This window comes from Drosophila kikkawai, chromosome X (genome assembly GCF_030179895.1).
Source record: "Drosophila kikkawai strain 14028-0561.14 chromosome X, DkikHiC1v2, whole genome shotgun sequence".
In the NCBI taxonomy this organism is placed as follows: Eukaryota; Metazoa; Arthropoda; class Insecta; order Diptera; family Drosophilidae; genus Drosophila; species Drosophila kikkawai.
The window spans coordinates 30360332-30380330 of NC_091733.1; the positions used below are offsets into that span (position 1 = coordinate 30360332).

General features: G+C 36.8%; 3 protein-coding genes and 1 long non-coding RNA gene across 10 annotated transcripts; 2 read left to right on the plus strand and 2 right to left on the minus strand.

Moving 5' to 3' along the window:
- Window positions 1–465: 465 nt before the first annotated feature.
- On the minus strand, window positions 466–6227 carry Cp110 (Centriolar coiled coil protein 110kDa). Of its 6 annotated transcripts, XM_017174243.3 has the most exons (7): window positions 6080–6227; window positions 5843–6005; window positions 4330–5775; window positions 2552–3595; window positions 1551–1817; window positions 1359–1497; window positions 466–607 (listed from the first exon to the last, which is right to left on the minus strand). In XM_017174243.3, exons 1-6 carry the CDS (start codon window positions 6091–6093, stop codon window positions 1372–1374), a joined length of 3060 nt encoding a protein of 1019 aa, XP_017029732.2. In that variant the 5' UTR covers window positions 6094–6227; the 3' UTR covers window positions 466–607; window positions 1359–1371. The 6 variants fall into 6 exon arrangements, with proteins under 6 accessions (XP_017029732.2, XP_017029733.2, XP_041630961.1 ...); XM_017174244.3 differs by lacking the exon at window positions 466–607 and having other exon boundaries at window positions 1125–1497; window positions 6080–6226; XM_041775027.2 differs by lacking the exons at window positions 466–607; window positions 1359–1497 and having other exon boundaries at window positions 1675–1969; window positions 6080–6226.
- A 359-nt stretch (window positions 6228–6586) lies between these two features.
- On the plus strand, window positions 6587–16371 carry LOC108079854 (uncharacterized). 2 transcript variants are annotated; one of them, XM_017174361.3, is made up of 4 exons: window positions 6587–6734; window positions 7955–8369; window positions 13120–13424; window positions 14276–16371. In XM_017174361.3, the coding sequence occupies exons 2-4, from the start codon at window positions 8287–8289 to the stop codon at window positions 15019–15021; spliced, it is 1134 nt and encodes a 377-aa protein (XP_017029850.1). In that variant the 5' UTR covers window positions 6587–6734; window positions 7955–8286; the 3' UTR covers window positions 15022–16371. The 2 variants fall into 2 exon arrangements, with proteins under 2 accessions (XP_017029850.1, XP_017029851.1); XM_017174362.3 differs by having other exon boundaries at window positions 6614–6734; window positions 7958–8369.
- On the minus strand, window positions 16061–17529 carry LOC108079871 (tRNA methyltransferase 10 homolog A). Its single transcript, XM_017174383.3, has 2 exons — window positions 16765–17529; window positions 16061–16696 (listed from the first exon to the last, which is right to left on the minus strand). The coding sequence occupies exons 1-2, from the start codon at window positions 17501–17503 to the stop codon at window positions 16386–16388; spliced, it is 1050 nt and encodes a 349-aa protein (XP_017029872.1). The 5' UTR covers window positions 17504–17529; the 3' UTR covers window positions 16061–16385.
- Window positions 17530–17576: 47 nt separating this feature from the next.
- On the plus strand, window positions 17577–19896 carry LOC121502106 (uncharacterized). The gene is made up of 4 exons (XR_011445702.1): window positions 17577–17691; window positions 17749–17817; window positions 17890–19508; window positions 19572–19896. It is a non-coding gene; the product is annotated as an uncharacterized lncRNA (long non-coding RNA).
- Window positions 19897–19999: the final 103 nt, after the last annotated feature.

The window sequence follows — 19999 nt, forward strand, 5'->3', positions numbered from 1 at the left end:
GTGTGTGTTTTTGTATATATATATTTTTTTTAATAACAATTTTTGCGCCTCTCTTGTTTTTCACTTTCTCTTCACCGTTTGTCCTTCGATTTAGCTTCTTCTTGCCGTTTGTCTTGTTCTTGAACGAAAAGTTACGAAAGATTCTCTGCTGTTGCGTTTGCTTTTATTATTTGCATTAATTTTTGTTATTATATGTAACTTCACAGTGTATATATATAAATATGCGTGTGTGTGTACCGGCGGCGGGCAAAGCGTTGCGAGGCAGGAATTAGAACGCGATGCGGGGAAAGTGAGTTATACAAGTATTTTTTATTTATGGTTATTAACTAAGTAGCGCTCGCTTTTCTCTCTCTCGTTTTTTGCATATTAAATGTTGTTTCTCTTTTTCGATTTTGTTGTTTTTCGTTATTTTTTTCTGTTAGCTCTCTCAACACGCACACCGTCTGTTCCGTTCCGTTTTGGCGAATGTGCCACAGCTTTTTCTACCGCAAACGAAGGAGCTTTTAGCTGCTCTGAAAGTTTTTTGGTGGCAAAAAAAAGAGTAAACAGCTGATTTTGACTTTTTGTTGTTGTTATATATTTTTTTTAAATTTTTGATGTGGCCAAACTGTAACGAAAATTTGAAATTAAAACGAATTAAAAATGAAATTTAAATAATTAAAGGAAAAAGAATAATAAGGATTATAAATTAATTAAAATTTAATTATATCTTTATTTTATAATTTCCTACAGCTTAGTACTTAATTATTAAAATATTAATAATTTTATGTAGTCCCGGAAAACACATTAACGAAATACAAAAATTAAAAGCAATCGTAAATAATAAAAAAAATTATATTAATTTTGCATTTAGATTGTTTTATCATTTGCAACCATTTAGTTTTTCATAAAAAAAATACAAAAATATAAAATTAAAAAAATAATAAAAAAAAAAGAATGCTGACTCAATTTTGCATTAGATTTTTTTTTATAATTTTCAACCATTTAGTTTTCAATACAAAACAAAAAATTGTTCATGGATTCCTAAAAATATATATATATACTATAAATATTAAAAAAATCTGTACAGTTTCACCATTTCAAAAAATATATATACCCCTTTATTATTTTTTAACAAAATATCATAGAGTTTTATAAATTTATTTATTTCCTTTTCAAAATAGTTAAAAATACTTTTCATTTTGTAATACCAAAGCTTAGATTCTTCCTAGTTTCTTTGTCCTATAAGACTTGATCTTTAAAAGCAAGCTATAAATTTATACAACTGGACAGAGAACTATCCCTATAAGGCCAAGAGTCTCTCCTTAAATGTAATCTTTTTTTTCTATGACTCTACACCTCATTAAAGCCGAACATACTTAGTAATCTCGATCAGCGACGTTTGGGGCTCAATGCGATAAGCTTCTTTCGCTTGCGATCCCTGGAGATGATCTCCATGCGCTCCCTGGTGCTCGTCTGGAAAAATATCAGATGCAGAGTGCGGCTGGCCGAGCAGAGCTGAAAAAAAAAATATATATCAAATGCATATACATTTCTTATGATTTACTCACCTGCTGCAGCAATCGCGCCTTGAGGCGCAGATTACCCGGCTCCTCCGCCTCCAGATCCTTGCCACGAGTCTCCAGGTGCAAATTCAACACAAAGATCAATGTATCCCGGATGGTCTGCACAATCCGCTGGACTTGTTCCGTTTTAAAGAGGCGACGCAGCAGATAGCCCCTTACAGCGGCATTAATCCGCGTGGCTGCCCACTCGCGTTGCTCCTGGACGAGATCCAGCTCGAGATTATCTCTTTGTTCCTGCGGAATTTCCGGTTTCTGAACGAAGAATTTGGAATGTGAAAATTAATTCGAAAATTGTTGTTTGTACAGCCGGTATTGAGTTTTTTGTTGTTTTTAGTAGTTTTTTTGTTAGTAGTTAAAAATTGGTCCCAGATTTTAAGGCACATCGGTTAGGGCTTCTTGCGCTGCTTGGGTTTAGGAGGAAGTGGAAACAATCGATAGAGTAGAGAATATACAAAGATACATTGGGTTTTATCAAAAACATAAGAGATTAATTTAGATTTATTTCTATATAAAAAATTTGAAATTTTTCAACAAAAATATTTTGGAAAAAACTTGATTTTTCAAGGAAAATTAAAAAATGTACATTTATCTTTAAAGTTTTATCGGAAAAATCGATATAAACAAAAAATATGTATATCATTTTATCAAATTTCAAAATAAACCAATTATTTATGGTGTTTTCTTGATTAAAAATTTCAAATATCTTAAAAATAAGTATGAAAAATATTAATAATAATTAAAAATTTACATTTATCTTTAAAGTTGAATCGGAAAAATCGATATAAACAAAAAATAAGGATCATTTTACCAAAATTCTAAAATAAACCAGTTGTTTTCGAGGTTTTCTTGATTAAAAATGTGAAATATCTTAAAAATAATAATGAAAAATATTCATAAAAAAAATAAAATTAATACAAAACATTATTTTTGGTGAAAATCGATAAGATTGTTAGAAAATCTACTTTTTTTTTATCATACAAACTCACATTTTTGATGACTCCCCTCTTTTGAGCCGGCGGAGTGACGACTTTCCCCGGAAAACTCTTCTTTGGACTGGCCATAGTGGAGGAGGTCTTTCTACGGTTAGCGTTAGCTCCAGCACCAGTTGCTCCCGCTCCTCCTCTCGCCGATAACATAGACTTTGTGGATCCGCTTGCCTTTGATTGAGAGCGTCTTCCAGGAGCTGATTTCGTGGCAGCACCAGCAGCTCCAGAAGCTCCTCCAGTGGCCTGCCGCCTGCTATTCGTGAGACTGCTATTCCTTAGCGGCAATGAACGCGGCGTGCTTGGAGCGGTACTGCTCTCGCCCAGAAGCTGCGGCTCCGACTCATAGCCCAGGGAGGAACCAGGATGCGGGCTAAAGAGGCACTTACGGGCCGCAGAAGCTGGTGGAGCGGAATTTGCAGCTAGGAACCCATCCAATTCATGGCAGTGACGCGGCGAGGCTGTGCTGAGGGTAATGGTTCGGCTGGTCGAAGCTGTGGTGGCGGACGAGGCGGTGCTGCTGTTGCTACTGCTGCTGTCGTCACTGTGCCTACTGCTGCTGCTGCAGGTGGTGGTGGTCCTCTCGGGATTCTCCAACTGGGCGCACAGCTGTTCGATAAGCTGACGCTGCTGCTCCTCGAAGGCAGCCTGCATGCGCCGACGCTCCGTCTCCTGGTACTCCATCAGCCTATCCATGGGCTCACGATGGCCGCGCAAATACTGACGAACCCAGCCACGCCTTCTGGCCTCCACCAGACCGTATTTGTTCATTACCAGCTCAATCATTCGCTCGATTTCACGCTCGCGTTCTTCAACCTTTCGAGAGTTGCTCGTGTTGGGATTTGGATTGGTTGGACTGGGCTGGCGCACCACTCGCTTGGCCTGTGACTCGATGGTTTCACGCTGGAAATTAGGACTATAGCCTTGCCTTCGCATATTCTCAACCAAAGCCGGCGAGGGCTCCTCCAGGGTGAAGCTTCTAGAGCGCTGCAAGGTCACAGTTTCTGGCGGTGGTGTTGGTTTGGCCACCTGCGGCTTGAGCTGCTTCTGAACGAAGAATTTGGAATGTGAAAATTAATTCGAAAATTGTTGTTTGTACAGCCGGTATTGAGTTTTTTGTTGTTTTTAGTAGTTTTTTTGTTAGTAGTTAAAAATTGGTCCCAGATTTTAAGGCACATCGGTTAGGGCTTCTTGCGCTGCTTGGGTTTAGGAGGAAGTGGAAACAATCGATAGAGTAGAGAATATACAAAGATACATTGGGTTTTATCAAAAACATAAGAGATTAATTTAGATTTATTTCTATATAAAAAATTTGAAATTTTTCAACAAAAATATTTTGGAAAAAACTTGATTTTTCAAGGAAAATTAAAAAATGTACATTTATCTTTAAAGTTTTATCGGAAAAATCGATATAAACAAAAAATATGTATATCATTTTATCAAATTTCAAAATAAACCAATTATTTATGGTGTTTTCTTGATTAAAAATTTCAAATATCTTAAAAATAAGTATGAAAAATATTAATAATAATTAAAAATTTACATTTATCTTTAAAGTTGAATCGGAAAAATCGATATAAACAAAAAATAAGGATCATTTTACCAAAATTCTAAAATAAACCAGTTGTTTTCGAGGTTTTCTTGATTAAAAATGTGAAATATCTTAAAAATAATAATGAAAAATATTCATAAAAAAAATAAAATTAATACAAAACATTATTTTTGGTGAAAATCGATAAGATTGTTAGAAAATCTACTTTTTTTTTATCATACAAACTCACATTTTTGATGACTCCCCTCTTTTGAGCCGGCGGAGTGACGACTTTCCCCGGAAAACTCTTCTTTGGACTGGCCATAGTGGAGGAGGTCTTTCTACGGTTAGCGTTAGCTCCAGCACCAGTTGCTCCCGCTCCTCCTCTCGCCGATAACATAGACTTTGTGGATCCGCTTGCCTTTGATTGAGAGCGTCTTCCAGGAGCTGATTTCGTGGCAGCACCAGCAGCTCCAGAAGCTCCTCCAGTGGCCTGCCGCCTGCTATTCGTGAGACTGCTATTCCTTAGCGGCAATGAACGCGGCGTGCTTGGAGCGGTACTGCTCTCGCCCAGAAGCTGCGGCTCCGACTCATAGCCCAGGGAGGAACCAGGATGCGGGCTAAAGAGGCACTTACGGGCCGCAGAAGCTGGTGGAGCGGAATTTGCAGCTAGGAACCCATCCAATTCATGGCAGTGACGCGGCGAGGCTGTGCTGAGGGTAATGGTTCGGCTGGTCGAAGCTGTGGTGGCGGACGAGGCGGTGCTGCTGTTGCTACTGCTGCTGTCGTCACTGTGCCTACTGCTGCTGCTGCAGGTGGTGGTGGTCCTCTCGGGATTCTCCAACTGGGCGCACAGCTGTTCGATAAGCTGACGCTGCTGCTCCTCGAAGGCAGCCTGCATGCGCCGACGCTCCGTCTCCTGGTACTCCATCAGCCTATCCATGGGCTCACGATGGCCGCGCAAATACTGACGAACCCAGCCACGCCTTCTGGCCTCCACCAGACCGTATTTGTTCATTACCAGCTCAATCATTCGCTCGATTTCACGCTCGCGTTCTTCAACCTTTCGAGAGTTGCTCGTGTTGGGATTTGGATTGGTTGGACTGGGCTGGCGCACCACTCGCTTGGCCTGTGACTCGATGGTTTCACGCTGGAAATTAGGACTATAGCCTTGCCTTCGCATATTCTCAACCAAAGCCGGCGAGGGCTCCTCCAGGGTGAAGCTTCTAGAGCGCTGCAAGGTCACAGTTTCTGGCGGTGGTGTTGGTTTGGCCACCTGCGGCTTGAGCTGCTTTTCCGCCAGCGCAGGACTAGTGCTGGAGCGCAGGATTTGACCTATATGACCACCTATGCCGGTCTGCTCGAACTGCTGTATCCGCTCGGTGATCTTGTTTGGCTTCAGGCGACGTTCCGGAGACAAGGGCAACGTGGGTGTCTGCATCGGCAGCAGCGGCGTTGGTGGGTTTACCTGAATGGTGGGCACATCAAAGCCCAGAGTTTGCGGTCGCCGCCGCTGCTGCTGCTGCTGCTGTTGTCCCTGCCTGGTGCTGTCATAGATGTAGGTCTGCGTCTGGGACAGACCGCTTCGCGGGCTGGCCATGCTGTGACTGCGGCGAGTGTTGTGTTGCCGCTGCTCCTCCAGCTGCGTGGCCCGTTGGCGGGCCAGCTGGGCCTCTCGCTTCTTGGCGCTTGTCATCTGTGAAGAAAATTCATTGCGCTTTTGATTAACGCTTCACTGCCTCCGGGCACTCCCTCTTCCTTACCAGCGGCGGCAGAATCACCTGCCCGTCCAGGCGGAACAGCGAGGGCTGACCCACATCGGGGCGAACGCTACTGCTGGTGCTGGTGTTGTTGCCGCTGTTCCAGATATCTCCAGCCTCGCCCTGCATTGTCATCGTCAACGACAGCAGCTCCGACATCGCCGAACTGTGTTTGGTAACCAAAAAACCCAAACAGTTTAGAGGGAAACCATTAAAACAGAGCTAAGAAATCCCACTCACCACGTTGTCTCCATTGCTGGGAATGTATGGGGATGTGTGGTGACAATATATTTATAGATGTGAGTGTTGAGTGTCGGAAAACCAAATGAAAACTAAAGTCTAATCAAACGGAAAAGGGGATTTTCAAATGTTGTTTGCAATGTTTTTGCTATGTTTCTGTTGCCATTAGAGATGAGAGCGCTAGCGATGACACTTTAAGCAGGGCTTAGAAATGGCGCCAGAACTTGGGAGTCTGCAAAAAAGCAATATAAAACCGAATAAGCCACAAAAAACACTAAAATAACTAGATAATAATAAAAAATCTTCTTTATTTGAATGTCTCACAGCAACAGAAGCCTGCTGAACAGCAAAACGGGACCTTTTCAATTCAAACAGACTTTTAAAAACGAACACAACCCTTTCTAGAGCTCTCGATAACACACTGTCATCGCAGCAAACAGCTGTCTGTGTGGTATTTTTCTTAGTATATTCAAGATATTTTCACAGGTTAAGATGGGGTCACACTGTTATCGGACATCGAAATCGGATCGGTTGTGTTTTCTCAGTTGTTGTTGTTCTTGTGGCGCGATCGAAATTGTTTGGAGTTGCTGGGAACAAATTATTATCATAATTAACAGCTAAGCCGTTTTGTGGATACCACCAGCTGTGGCGAAAAGTATGCAAAGTCCCTTGCTTAAAATGCGATTTAAGTGTTTTGTTTGTTTTTTGTTAATCTTTTTTTTTTATTTTTTTTTGCCAACATGTGCTGAAGGAATGTGTGTGTGTTTCTTTTTGTGGCTCCCTTTTGCCGTTAATTTCCAGTTTAAGACTTCCAAAAATTGCGTTCTAAATATGTAACGTTGTGCGTGTGCGCGCGAGTGTGTGTGTGTGTGTGTGTGCGAAGGGGGGAGGGCGTGTGTGTGCGTTAGTTGTAATGTCTGCAAAAATCGCCAAATTCTTTGTTTTTCTTGGAGTGCATTAAAGTGACTCAAGCGAAAATCACTTGACTTGGAAGTAGCCCTCCTCCTTCTCCCTTGTTGCTTTACTTTCGCATTAATGAAAAACCGAACGGTACAAGTACAAGGTGTAAGGAAAACAAAAACAAGAAGCGCCAAGTTTCGCACATAGACACACACACGCACGGCTCCGCTCTCACGTGTGCGTGTGTGTGTTGTATATATTCTGCGACGCAATTGAAAAGACATCGAAGGCCAAACAACTTTGCCTTTTATACCTCTTTTTTTATGCCTCGCTTTTTTTTTCGCCCATAGTTGTTGTTAGTTGTGGTGGCTTTGTTATTTTTTGTTGTTATTATCACAACTTCCAAGCTTTTCCATGTGCCTACCTCTCCCTCTCGCTATATATATGTCTCGTCCCCCGTCCTCTCACGCGCGCGCACTCTCCCACGCGCTCTCTGGCCATCTCGCTCGCACGCAGCCGGTGTACGTGAACGGACAACATAAAGAGAGAAAAAAAGACCAGAATATATGTAGAACAAAAACAAGTAAAAACACAGAAAACAGAAGTGTCCAAGAGAATTGTTAATCATTTCACAAGTCCTTGGGGGGAAAGTCGCAATAACATGCCACTTTTCCATGCTGCACAACGCAGTTTTCTTTGTTTTTAATTGTTATTGTTTTTCCAATGACGCCGTCGGCCAAAAATTGAAATTGCAATGCCTGTGTAGGTGTGTGTGTGTGTGTCCGCGCTCGGTTATGTGTATGTGTGAGTGAGACAAGCCCTCAAAAGCAAAAAGGAATAACAACATGACATTTAAATCATTTTCGTTTTCGCTTTCTCATCTTGTTTTTGGTACATTGCCATTTATAAGCAGACAACAACATCCAGTAACATGTACTATTATTTATTGTTGTTATTAATTCTTGTTCTACGCAGCAGTCGCATTTCAAGAAAGGCAAAGAGCTAGAGAGAAGGAAGGAGCCAGAGTGAGAGAGAGGGATAACTCTGCCCATGCGCACAGCTGATCCCAGGACCTGGCCTAACGGTGACTCGATTGTCTGGGGCAAATAACGAACGTTGGAAAACAGAAGCTGAAATCGAAAATCGTAATCGAGAGCGGAAACGGAAGTCGCCTTGTATAAAGGGATCGAAAGCCGGAAGGCAAACCGCCACCCAAAGAGCGGAAACCAAAATAAAAACACTGCAAAAGCAGGTGAAAAGCCTTAAAATATATATAACAAGAGCTAAGCAAAAGCACCACCGAAAAAATGTTCCAAACCCTGCCCCGTCCATCGCAATCCATGCTCCAATGCGGAGCGGCGGCCATCGTCACAGTCATCCTTATGGCATGGTGAGTTAAAAAAAAATATAAATTACCTTTTATTTTAAAGCCTGGAAATTAGGAAGGTTTGGGGTTTTCTTTTTGTATTTTTTAATCGGAAATTGTTACTAAAACAGACAAATAAGCTTTTAATTACATTGTTTCTTATCAATGCGAAGGTTAAATTTAATCTTCACATTTCTGATGTGAATCTTTTGATCTTTTTATGAAATTCAGAGAGCCCTTTTAAAATTTCAATATATTAGGTTGATTTTTAAAGAATTTATAGAATATATTTTATTAATAAGACAACGGATTCAACAGGAAGCTGAAGAAAATATATAAATAATTTTTATGATCAAAAGATCTTAAAAAATATATATCTATAATATATAATTCCCATAAAAATATATTCCCAGGCATAAAAATATTTAATTTTTTCAATTAATTGGGCGCCTTATTCCGCAGATTTCTGGGATATTACTTAAAACCGAAATCATTTCTTTTTCGCTCTAGGAAGCCCATCATACAGTTTATATGTACTTTATAATAAAGCTGAAAGAAAGGAAATCAAGAGAAAAATAAAAAAAATAAAAATAAAGAAATAAAGCAAGAACGTTGTCGTCGCGTGGCCAATTTCGAGCTGAAAGTTGCAATGTTTTATTTTAGGACTAGTATATTGCGGCTCGCACACATATAGATTGTGTTCCACATATGTAAAAGCGCACCGAAATGAAGCTTTTGTGCAAGTGTGCAAGCACAGCAGCGTTCAAAATGATAGGTAGGGATTTTACCTCTAAGGATTCTTGGAATTTTAGCCTTAAATTAATTTCTTATTTATTGAAAATATTAAATATAAATATAAATTTAACCCAAAAATATTGGAAAAATATAGAAAGAAATCCCATTAAATGAATACATATAATTTTTTTTTAAATTTAAATAAATTTATTTTAAAAAAATATATAATAATATAAATTAAACTATAAATATTATGAACTACCTATGAAAAAATACCTTTTAAATTTAAACATTTTTTTTAGTTTAAATAATAAATATAAATATAAATTAAATCATAAATATTAGGAAATACCCCTAAAGAAATACCTCTTAATATTAATATATTTAAACAAAATAATAAATATGAATAGGAAATACCCATAAAAAGATTTACCATGATATTTCACTATTATTTTACATGATATTCTGTCCTATTGACTCAACCCTTGCTGTAGTTGGTCTGCCGGCGATCTTTTTGTACGTGCTTACACCTTCATTTTGGCTCTGGCTTTATATATATAAATATATATATGTATATATATGTACATGCCTCTGTATATAAATACATATAGTATATAAAAATGTCACTCCATGCACAACCACACCCTCTCTCGGCGGTCTGCCTTCGCCCCATTTTAAGCGTTCTGTGTGCGCTGTGTGGCGCAATTAACCAAAAAAAGAATTAAATGAAATTCAGCGAATGAACTGCACGCAGGCATCGTGCATACAATACAGTTGATATTGGGGCTTAACCAAAAGAGTTTCGGATCATTAAGTTATGGTATTTAGGGAATTTCATTGGTAATAAACACCACAAACCCTGCATAATACATTGTAAATCCCAACTAGAGGTGAAGTCATCTTGTTTTTACATTTTGCAAGCTGTTAAAATTCAAGAAATCTTTACTTAACGACGTCAATCGCTAAATGAAAACAAAACAAAATACACAAAAAATACTTTGTGATACGAGTGAGTGATGAGTGGCTTTTGCGTTTGGCAAAGATTAAAAAAATATATGGGTCAAGTGATAGGTGATGGCAAAAACAGGTTCGGCTTGTTTAGTTCTACAGCTGATAAGCCCATAAATACTAAAGTAAACAAAGGAAAGTGGTCAAGTTATGAGTTACCTAAAGAAAAAGCCTAGATAAAACTAGGAAAGAGGTTTAAAAAATATTTCAAAAATATTTTAAAATTCCCTGGGTTAAAAATTGACCCTATTTATTACCTTTATATTTATTTATTAATTCATTAACGACTCTCTGTCTCTTAAATGGAATATCCACTGTAGCCAACAAGTGCATATAAGACCATGTAACGCTGCTCTCTCCGCTTCCGTATCTAAAAGGGGACAATTGTGCGATATTTGCTTGCTGATTTTAGCCTCTAGCTTTGCCACTTCTCTGTATATGCGGGGTTGCATCAGTATCAGTAAAGAAAAAATACAAAAAAAAAAAAAGAAAAAAAAAAACTAAATAAATAAATAAAAAAAATCAACAAAAAAGCTACTGACAACAATAACAATGATCTTGTTATGCATTCAATTGCGGCAAAATGCCATAGATCGTCGGGAGATCGCCCGCTGAACCCTCGAAATCTTTCCCTGTCTTCTTCCTCATTTCCACATCAATCCACAAAAACTGCGAATTAGCAGAATCAGTGGAAAAAAAAATACAGCAAGATAATTAATTAGACGCTTTTTCAAGAGCAAAACAAGTCGTCAGCGCGTTTCGTAGGGCGGCGAGGCAAACATAACAAAGTAAACAAAGACCCATAGGCAAAAGCAACAAAATATATTGACAAAAACAAAAAAAAAAACAACGCTATACACAAAGAAAAACAATTGAAAATATGGCATAATTCATTATTATATATATATATTTATATATTTAGGAGATATGATAAAATAATAAAATAAAATATTATAGATATATTTTTAATGGTCCTAAATATCAAGAAAATGTAATTTAAAATTCTATAGATTTTTTTTTTAAATAAACCAATTCATTTTAAAGTTATTTCCATAATGAAATTACTAGAAAATGAACTTATGTGTAATTCAAGGATAAATTCCTTTTTAATCACTTTTCAAAATGAACTTTTTGTTTAAAAATAAATAAATTAATTAATAAATAAATTTCCTAGTTAAACTTTCATGACAGGTAATTAACGAATTCATTTTAAAATTCATTCTAAACTTACATAAACCCAACAAAGTATTAATTCATTAAGTTATTTTTTTTAGATTTAACATAGTTGTGTTTATATTTTAAATATATATTTAAATTTTAAACCTGAAATTAGGCCTATTATTTTTCTCCATCTGTAAAACAAAATCAGCTGATAATGAAATGAATAAATAAAATAAAAAGTAAATTAAAAATAAAAGCAATTCCAGGCCATAAATCATAGCGTCGCAGCCCCCGTAGCTGATAATACTCTCCAGTTCCTGTTAGTTAGAATCCCAAGTGGATCTCTTGAATAATTCATAAGTCAGCTGCTTTGGCTACTGCTGCCACCAACTACAGTGATCACTCCCCATGGGACTTGGTCTTGGAGTTGTTTGGTCTGAGTAATCGGTTGGAGATATGCTTAGAGAGGCTATAGATTAGTGGCGAGGAAGTCGTTGCCTCCGTCAGCTGTCTGGAATTTGTTCATCGTTTACTTTTTGCTTGTATTTCGCAACATCTGTTTTTTTTTTTTTACAGCCAAAGAACAGTGCGTTTTAGAAGTGTATGGTATAAAATAAAACAAGCTTTTAATAGAAAAGAAAATTTGATATAATATAATATATATTATCTAGTTTTTTATATAATTTGTTTATCTAAATTTAGTTAGTTGAAGGTGTGAAATTATTGCATAAAATATAATATAAAAAATATAAGTAAACAAATCAAAATATTTACTTAACGATAACTAAAGCTCTAACAAACAGTGGCCATAGTTTGCCCTCCGATAAGTCTCATTATAAATAAGCAAATAAACAAACAAGTTACCAACATGATAAATAGCCTTGCTTAGAGAGAGTATTTATGGTTAAAATAATTGAGTTCCTTTAGTAAAATAAATGAGTTCATTTAGTAAAATAATTAAGTTCATTTAGCAATATTAACAATTATTTGTAAACCAAAAATAAAACCCAAGAAAAGCAAGGACCGTAATCATTTTTATTCTTTTAATATTTTATTAATAATTATAATTTATTTAATTAGTATTATTAATTATTTAATCTCTAAAAAATAATTATTATTATTTAAAATGAAATAATTATAAATAATAATTATATATATTTTTAATTAGAAAAATAATTATAATAATAATTATATAAATACAGATATATAAAACAAAAAATAAATTATTATTATAATTATTTATTGAGTGTTATTTTTAAAATCATCATAATCATTATTTTTAGAGTGTTATTTTTTCGCTAAAAATAAAAATAATTATTTTTTTAGAGCTTAAATAAATATAAAATTATAATTAGAAGAAAACTCAATATTTAAAAAATTTTTAAGCGTTATATTTTCGCTCAAAGTATTTTTTGAGTTTTTCTATTTTCGTAGAAAAGTCCCTATATCGCCTTACACTTTTGATAACCACTGTCTGTGTGTGTGCAAAAATATTCTGGGGTTTTAATGAAAATCACAAATACCCAAAAAAACAAAAAAAATACAACAAACACTCGCACTCGACCAGGTTTGACCAGCTTTTTTGGGGGAGATGAACTGAAACTGGGTATTGCTTCCTGCTAGAACATGTTTCGCCGATACACCACCGGTTTATTTGTTATTAATTATTGCCCTAAACGTAATAGACATCATCGAGATTCGGGGTTATAGTTACCAGTAGCCACCGAGCCATTGTCCCCATCAGTTGGAGGAGCCTTCTCCCACAAAGTCCACACAAGATTTTTAAACTTTATCTCCCCAAAGATCTAAACGTATTTTTTTTCGTGTGTATTGCGTTGTGTGTGTGGTGGCATTACTGCTGATATTCCAGGGTCCGACCACTGGGCGTACTATTTCTGGGTTTGCTCGGCTATTGGATTTATTGGTCGCGCTGCAGCTTCCGTATTGTGCCCACGGACGAGTTGCGCGGAAAGATTAACGTTTGGCTGCAGAGGATCGAGGATTGGCGTCACAGCAGCCCCAGTATGTTCTGTTTGGTCAGCAGCGGTTGCCTGGGCACGCTGGCGGTGCTCGGTCATCTCATCTCCGGCTCCACATTGGTGCTTACCATACTGGTCGTCTCCGCCCTCGTCTCCACCAAGTACAACTTTAAGCTGCTGAAGATTGAGCACAAGGGTGAGTGTGTGTGGGGGGGTCTTTTGGGTTAAAAAATAATGGAGAAATTAATGCAGAATTTTTTTTATCATAGAAAAATTAATAATTTCATTTAAAATTCATTTTTATTATACATTTATTCATTTTAAAAGCATTTTTAAAATTATTTTTATATATTCTTAAAAATAAACAATAACTTTTAGTTAAAGATAGTTTAAAAAAAAATCAAATTCTATTAAAAATTACTTGAAATAATTATAAGTTTTTATTAAAAATAAATTAAATTATTGTTTATTGATTTTTCAGACTGTAAATTTTTTTCAAACTGTAAATTCATTTTAAAAAATTTATTTATTTATTTATTCTTTATTAATTCTTGTTTTAAATTAAATTTTCGGTAAAAATAAACTTAGATGTAATTTAAAATTAAAATTTAAAATTAAATTTTTTATAAAAATAAATTAAATTATTAGTTTTTTAGATTTTCATTCAATATAAAAACTATACATTTATTTTTAAAAATTTATTTTATTATTTATTCTTTATTAATTTTTTTTAAATTAAATTTTCTGTAAAAATTAAATTAAATTAAATTATTAATTATTAATTTTTAGATTTACTTTCAATACTAAAACTAAACAATTTAGTGAATTTACATATTTAAAAATTATAGACATAAAAATAATACCGAAAATTCAAAATCAAATTAAATTTTACATTCACTTTACTTTACATTTTGTAGAAAAATGATCAAATTCATTCAAAGTTCATTTTTTAAAATTATTTTTAGGTAAAAAACCCAGTCTCTGCATTTAATTTTCAATTTTTAAAGCTCATTTTCCCAAACTAACCCCGCAATAATTTTCTTACAGACTTCCAATGGTCCGAGAAGCTCAACTACAACAACTTGGAGGCCGAGGTGGATGATGAATTCCTGCCCGATGTGAACGAAACGAATCTGTTTGTGCTGGAGCGGGCCAGCGATGTGGCCACCATAAGCTCACCCACGGATGCCAACGATGAGGAGGATGACGAGCGTAGTGACGATATACCCTCCGAGCTGCTCATACCGGATGTAATACCCGAGATTGATGAGCATTCTACGGATGAGGACGATGACCTGGCACCGCTGGCGTCTAAGAAGCAACTGCAGCAGCAGCAGGAGAAGCCCAAGCAAAGCGAGGAGGATATGAACTTCCGGAAGGGACACTTTAAGCGGGACTCATCGCTATCCACCACCTCCTCGTCGTCGGAGGAGAGTCTGTCCAAGGGGCTGCAGTTCCCCGATCACACCACCGTCGATGCAGCGACGCGCAGCAGCAGCAACCAGCAATTGCGCCAGCTAACCGATGGCTCTGATCCTGCCGGCGAGCTACTGGCGCTGGCGGTTAAGACCCAAGCGCAAACCCTGCTGGCCAACAGTGGCAAGCTGCTGCCCAGTTTGGTCTCTGGCCTGGTGCAGTGGGGTGCAGCGGGGGGAGCAGCAGATGCTGCTGCTGCCGTTGCCACTGTGGATGATGATGTCGAGAGTCGGGAGCTGCAGAGACGCAAGGTAACTGCTTTGGACTCGTCCGATGAGAGTGACTTTGAGATACTTGAAACGGATGACTTCAAGTAAAGTATCGGGAGCCGGATCTCTGGTCTGGTTTTATGGATCGGTGTATCCGGGTTCGATTTATGCCGTATTATATATAAAGCTATTATCTAAAACATGCATACAACACAAGCACACAAACACACAGACAGACAGACACACACACACACACACTGTACACTCGGAGAAAGAGGAGTTGGTTTTATGTATAGAGTTTCCCCGGTGGATATCAGTATATAATTTGCTAAACTGATATATAATATAATATATATATATATGAGCTAAAGAAAACTATAATTTACTCTTTTTTAAAATTAAGCCAAATAAATGTTTTCTTATATTTTTTGATTTTTTTAAATTAATTTTTTTAATTTTATTATTATAACTTTTATTTTTTTGTTGTTTTTCTTATGATTTTCTTTTTTAATTAATTAATTAATTAATTAAAAAAATAATAGTTATAAAAATAAAACAAAAAAAATTAATTGAAAAAATAAAAAAAAAACATAAGAAAATATTAATAATAATAACTAATTAATTAATAATAATTAATTAATTATTAAACATTTTAAAAAATAATTAATTTATTTTTATTAATAAATTAATTATTTTTTTATATTTTATTTTTATAACTATTAATTTTTTTGTTTTTCTTATGATTTTCTTTCTTTTTAAATAAATTTCTTTTAATTTTATTATTTTTTTGAATAATTTTTTTATTTTTAAAAATTTATTTTCCTATTATTATAACTCTTACTTTTATGGACTTTAGTTTATATTTTCTCTATAATTTTTGTTTGTTTTTATTTTTATTTTTTTGCTACAAGGAAGGGACAGTAAGCGACATGTACATATATACTACTTGCACACACACACACAAACAAACAAAAACACACACACTTTCACCTAATATGTATGGTTTATATAGAAGGGCGTTAATCTACTTAAAATCTGAACCCAAAATCCAAGCAATTCAAACACCAAAAACAAACAAACAAACAACAAAAATTAAAAAGAAAAATTAATAAGAAATTAAAAATACACAAAAAATCTGGTTCGGTGCTATCTATATATATATATATCTTTTTTTTTTAACATTTGCCATATGACGTGCACAAAAAAAGAAGAAAAAATAAAACAAAAGAAAGTGAATTATAATGGAAATTAGAACTTGGGCTACTTGCACGTTCTCAAGTAAATACACCATATTTTCTTGTTTTTTTTTTGTTTTTGTTTTTCTTTTTATTATTACAATTACTATTATTATTTTCCGCTATATGTAATTTAAGTTTTAATTTAATTTGCGAAACAAAACTAAATGTGATTTTGTAAAAACAACAAAAGAAACTAAAATAAAAATCAAAAAGACCTCGATTTTGGATTTGAGGTCAACTTAGGGTTAGGGATTCACGGTCCTTTCTTTGATGAGTCTTGGTGTCCACCTGCTCCTCCTCCTCCTTCTTCTCCAGCTGCTCTTCCTGCTTCTCCAGCTGCTCCTTCACTTCCACCTGCTCCTCCTGCTTCTCCAGCTGTTCCAGCTTCTCTTCCACCGACTCCAGCTCCTCCTCCACCTCCTGATCATCTTCCGCCTCCTTGCCATTAGTTGCCTTGGCCTTGGCACCCTTGCGCAGCGGTATAGTGTCCAGAATAGCCTTTGTCCAGTCCTGGCCAGCGGCCACCTTGCTCAGCAGCTCAAAAACTACAAGAAAAAACATTAACCATAACAAATTGCAACCATTAATCCCCCCCCATCATCCAGCTTCTCACCATGATAGGTACTCAGCACCGAGCGCGTCTTCATGTCCACGTGCTCGCTTAGTGGCAACCTTGCTGTGGTCAGACCCGCCTCCGTGGCTCGCTGATGGCACAGACCCTTCCAGTGATTGTGATCAACCAGGCCGCCAATCACATAGGTAATGCCCGGCTGCAGCTTATCCAGCACCTGATCCGACTCGCAGGTGAGATAGACCAGCTGCTGGCTCTCAAACACCTGCAAGTGAGTACGATCAAAATGATATGCCACATGCCAGTTCTCCCAGCCGTCGTTTTTGCGAAAGGATTCATGGATATGGCCGTTGCTACGGATGCCCGTAAAGTGCAGCTTGCCGGGATGCGGGCTCCTCCTGTTGATTGTGTAAATGCGCAGGCATTGCTTCACACACTTGGCTATATCACGCTCCTGCATCAGGTCATCATAATCCAAATCAATGGCCACGGAGAGCGCGGAATCGGCGGTTATGACCTGGCGCTTCTTTAGCTCCTTGCGTGAGGGTCCTGTGCGGATGGGCAGACCCAGTTCCTTGGCCTCGCGACGCTTCTGCTTTTTGCGCTCACGCTCTCGTTCCCGGCGCAACTTCCTCAGCTCCGTGTATTCGGCCAGTTTGCGTTGCTTCTTCAGTTGATTTTTGCTCTGCGGCTGACCGGGCGTGGTGCCCGGGCAATTGCTCAGGCTGAGCACAGCGGGGGATGCGGGCACGGGCACTTCTGCGTTCACTGCCGTCTCCATGTGATGAAATTTATGTTTTATTTTCGGGGTTTGTTATAGAGCTGGGAAACTATCGATGGCACTATCGAGGTATCGACTTTTTACCTTTTCTGAGCCACCATCGATAGTTGTTTGTCACTATCGATGGTGCTGGGCATTTTTGACATCACTGATATTGCGAACACGAGGCTTGGTTGACGAAAATTTTGGTAAGAAACTGCAATTTATTAAATATTACATAATTTCTAATCAAAATGGATTTTTAGATAAACTTAAATTGAACGGTGGTGGTGGCCTCAGCATGGACAAATACTTACGGAACCTTAAAAGAAAAGGTAATTATAATATTTTTATCAACAATGGCAAACATGTTAGTAATGGTTACTTGTATATGTATGTGTACCTAGATGACAACACAACAGATAAAAACAGCTCTGATGAGGAAAACGGCGGAATTAAGAAAGCAAGAGTTGGTAAATCCAAAGTGTGGAATTTTTTCGTCAGATCAAATGATGGTAAGACTGCAAAATGCATATCCTGTGAAAAAGTGTACCGTACTAGCGGAAACACTTCCAATTTGTTTGACCACCTTAAACGGGTACACCCAGCGTTGAAGGTTGGCGATCTTGAGGTGTCCTCGTCGTCAAAGATAGACTCCTTTGTGACTACATGCTATGATACGCATTCCAGACGCAAAGCCGAACTGGACAGGGTGGTCATGCGATACATCACTACAGACATGCGACCATATTCCGTTGTGGAAGATACTGGATTTCGTGAAATGCTTAAAGCTTTTGATCCTCGATATAAATTACCATCTCGAAAAACATTAAAAAATGTGATCATGGAAGAGCAGTATGCAGAAAAAAGAATTAAATTGATGGACATTTTAAAGAAAATTGACTTCTGCGGTATTACTACAGATATTTGGACTTCGGTAGCAAATGAAGCCTTTATAACTATCACATGCTCCTTCGTCACAGAAGACTTTGATCTGAAAACGGCTGTGTTGTCAACAAATAAACTACGATGCGAAACAAACCACACTGCTGAAAACATTAAAGAAACATTACAAGCAGTTTTTGATAAGTGGGATATTTCTGCCAAAATTGTAGCAATAGTAACAGACAATGCAAGCTCAATGATTAAAGCGTGTGAGTTACTTCAAAAGAGAAATATACCCTGCTTTGCGCATACTGTTAATTTAGTGGTACAAGACTGTCTCAAACTAGATTGTTTGGTCCCTTTACTTGCGAAATGTAAAAGCACGGTGACTTACTTTAAATCGAGTACTATAGCATATAAAAAGCTAAGAGACTACCAAGATGGACAAACAAAATATAGTCTTAAACAAGAGGTTCCTACTAGATGGAATAGCGCATATTATATGATTGACAGGATTTTGAAAACGCATGAGGCTATCGGCAAAGTTTTTCTAAATACGTCAAAAGCACCACAACCTTTTACTGTGGACGAATTAGACATACTTTTGGATCTAACAAAATTACTTGCTCCATTCGATACAGCTACTAAACAAGTATCTTCTAATACAGTAGTAACAATATCAATATGCATTCCTATTGCTTGTGGTCTTATGCATACGTTGGATTCCGTAAAGTCAGAACTTAAGTCTAGTGAGGGTCTAGCAGCCTGCAAATTTTTAATGGATAACATTATAACTAGACTTTCGAAATATGAAGAACGTTCGATTACGCGAATTGCAACATTAATTGACCCAAGATTTAAAAAGCAAGGCTTCCGATCTCCATTCAACTCTGGACAGGCCGAAAAGCTTTTAGAGAATGAGATGACACTCTTAAAAAATCTTTCACACGATTCCGTACTCCATGCTGTAGAGCCACCACCACCACTTCAAAACAATCAATCTCAATCCTTATTTAAATTTGTTAAACAAAATATTGAAGAATTGCCCAAGACAAAGAGGGTAGACGCAATTGTTGAGCTTCGACAATATTTTAACTTGAATCATTTGGACGAAAATGTAGATCCACTCCAATACTGGAAGGTAACTATACCAATATGCACTAACCATAAGAAGACATAATTAATAAAATTTCCTTTATTTCAGCATAATGATTCAAATATGAAGCAATTGGTACGTAAATTTTTATGTGTTCCGGCAACTTCCACTGAGTCGGAGCGAATGTTCAGCAAGGCTGGACTCATAATGAGCAAACGGAGGGCTTCGCTGGAGGCAAAAAACCTTGATGCTTTATTATTTTTGCAGAGGAATGCCTGGGTCAACTAAATATTTTCAACTGACTCTAATTTAATTTTTGTTTAAATGAGTTGAACTCAGAAAAGTTCCTTCAGCCTAATTTTGTATTACTTTGATCTCTTATTTTAAGTTGTTATTTTGTTAGTATTAAAGCATTTAATATGAAAAATATAAATTAATTGCTTTTAATAAAAAGATTGTACTAGAAACGATACTATCGATAGTATCGAATTTTCGCTCTGAAAACATCGAAAATATCGAATGGTGCCACTATCGAT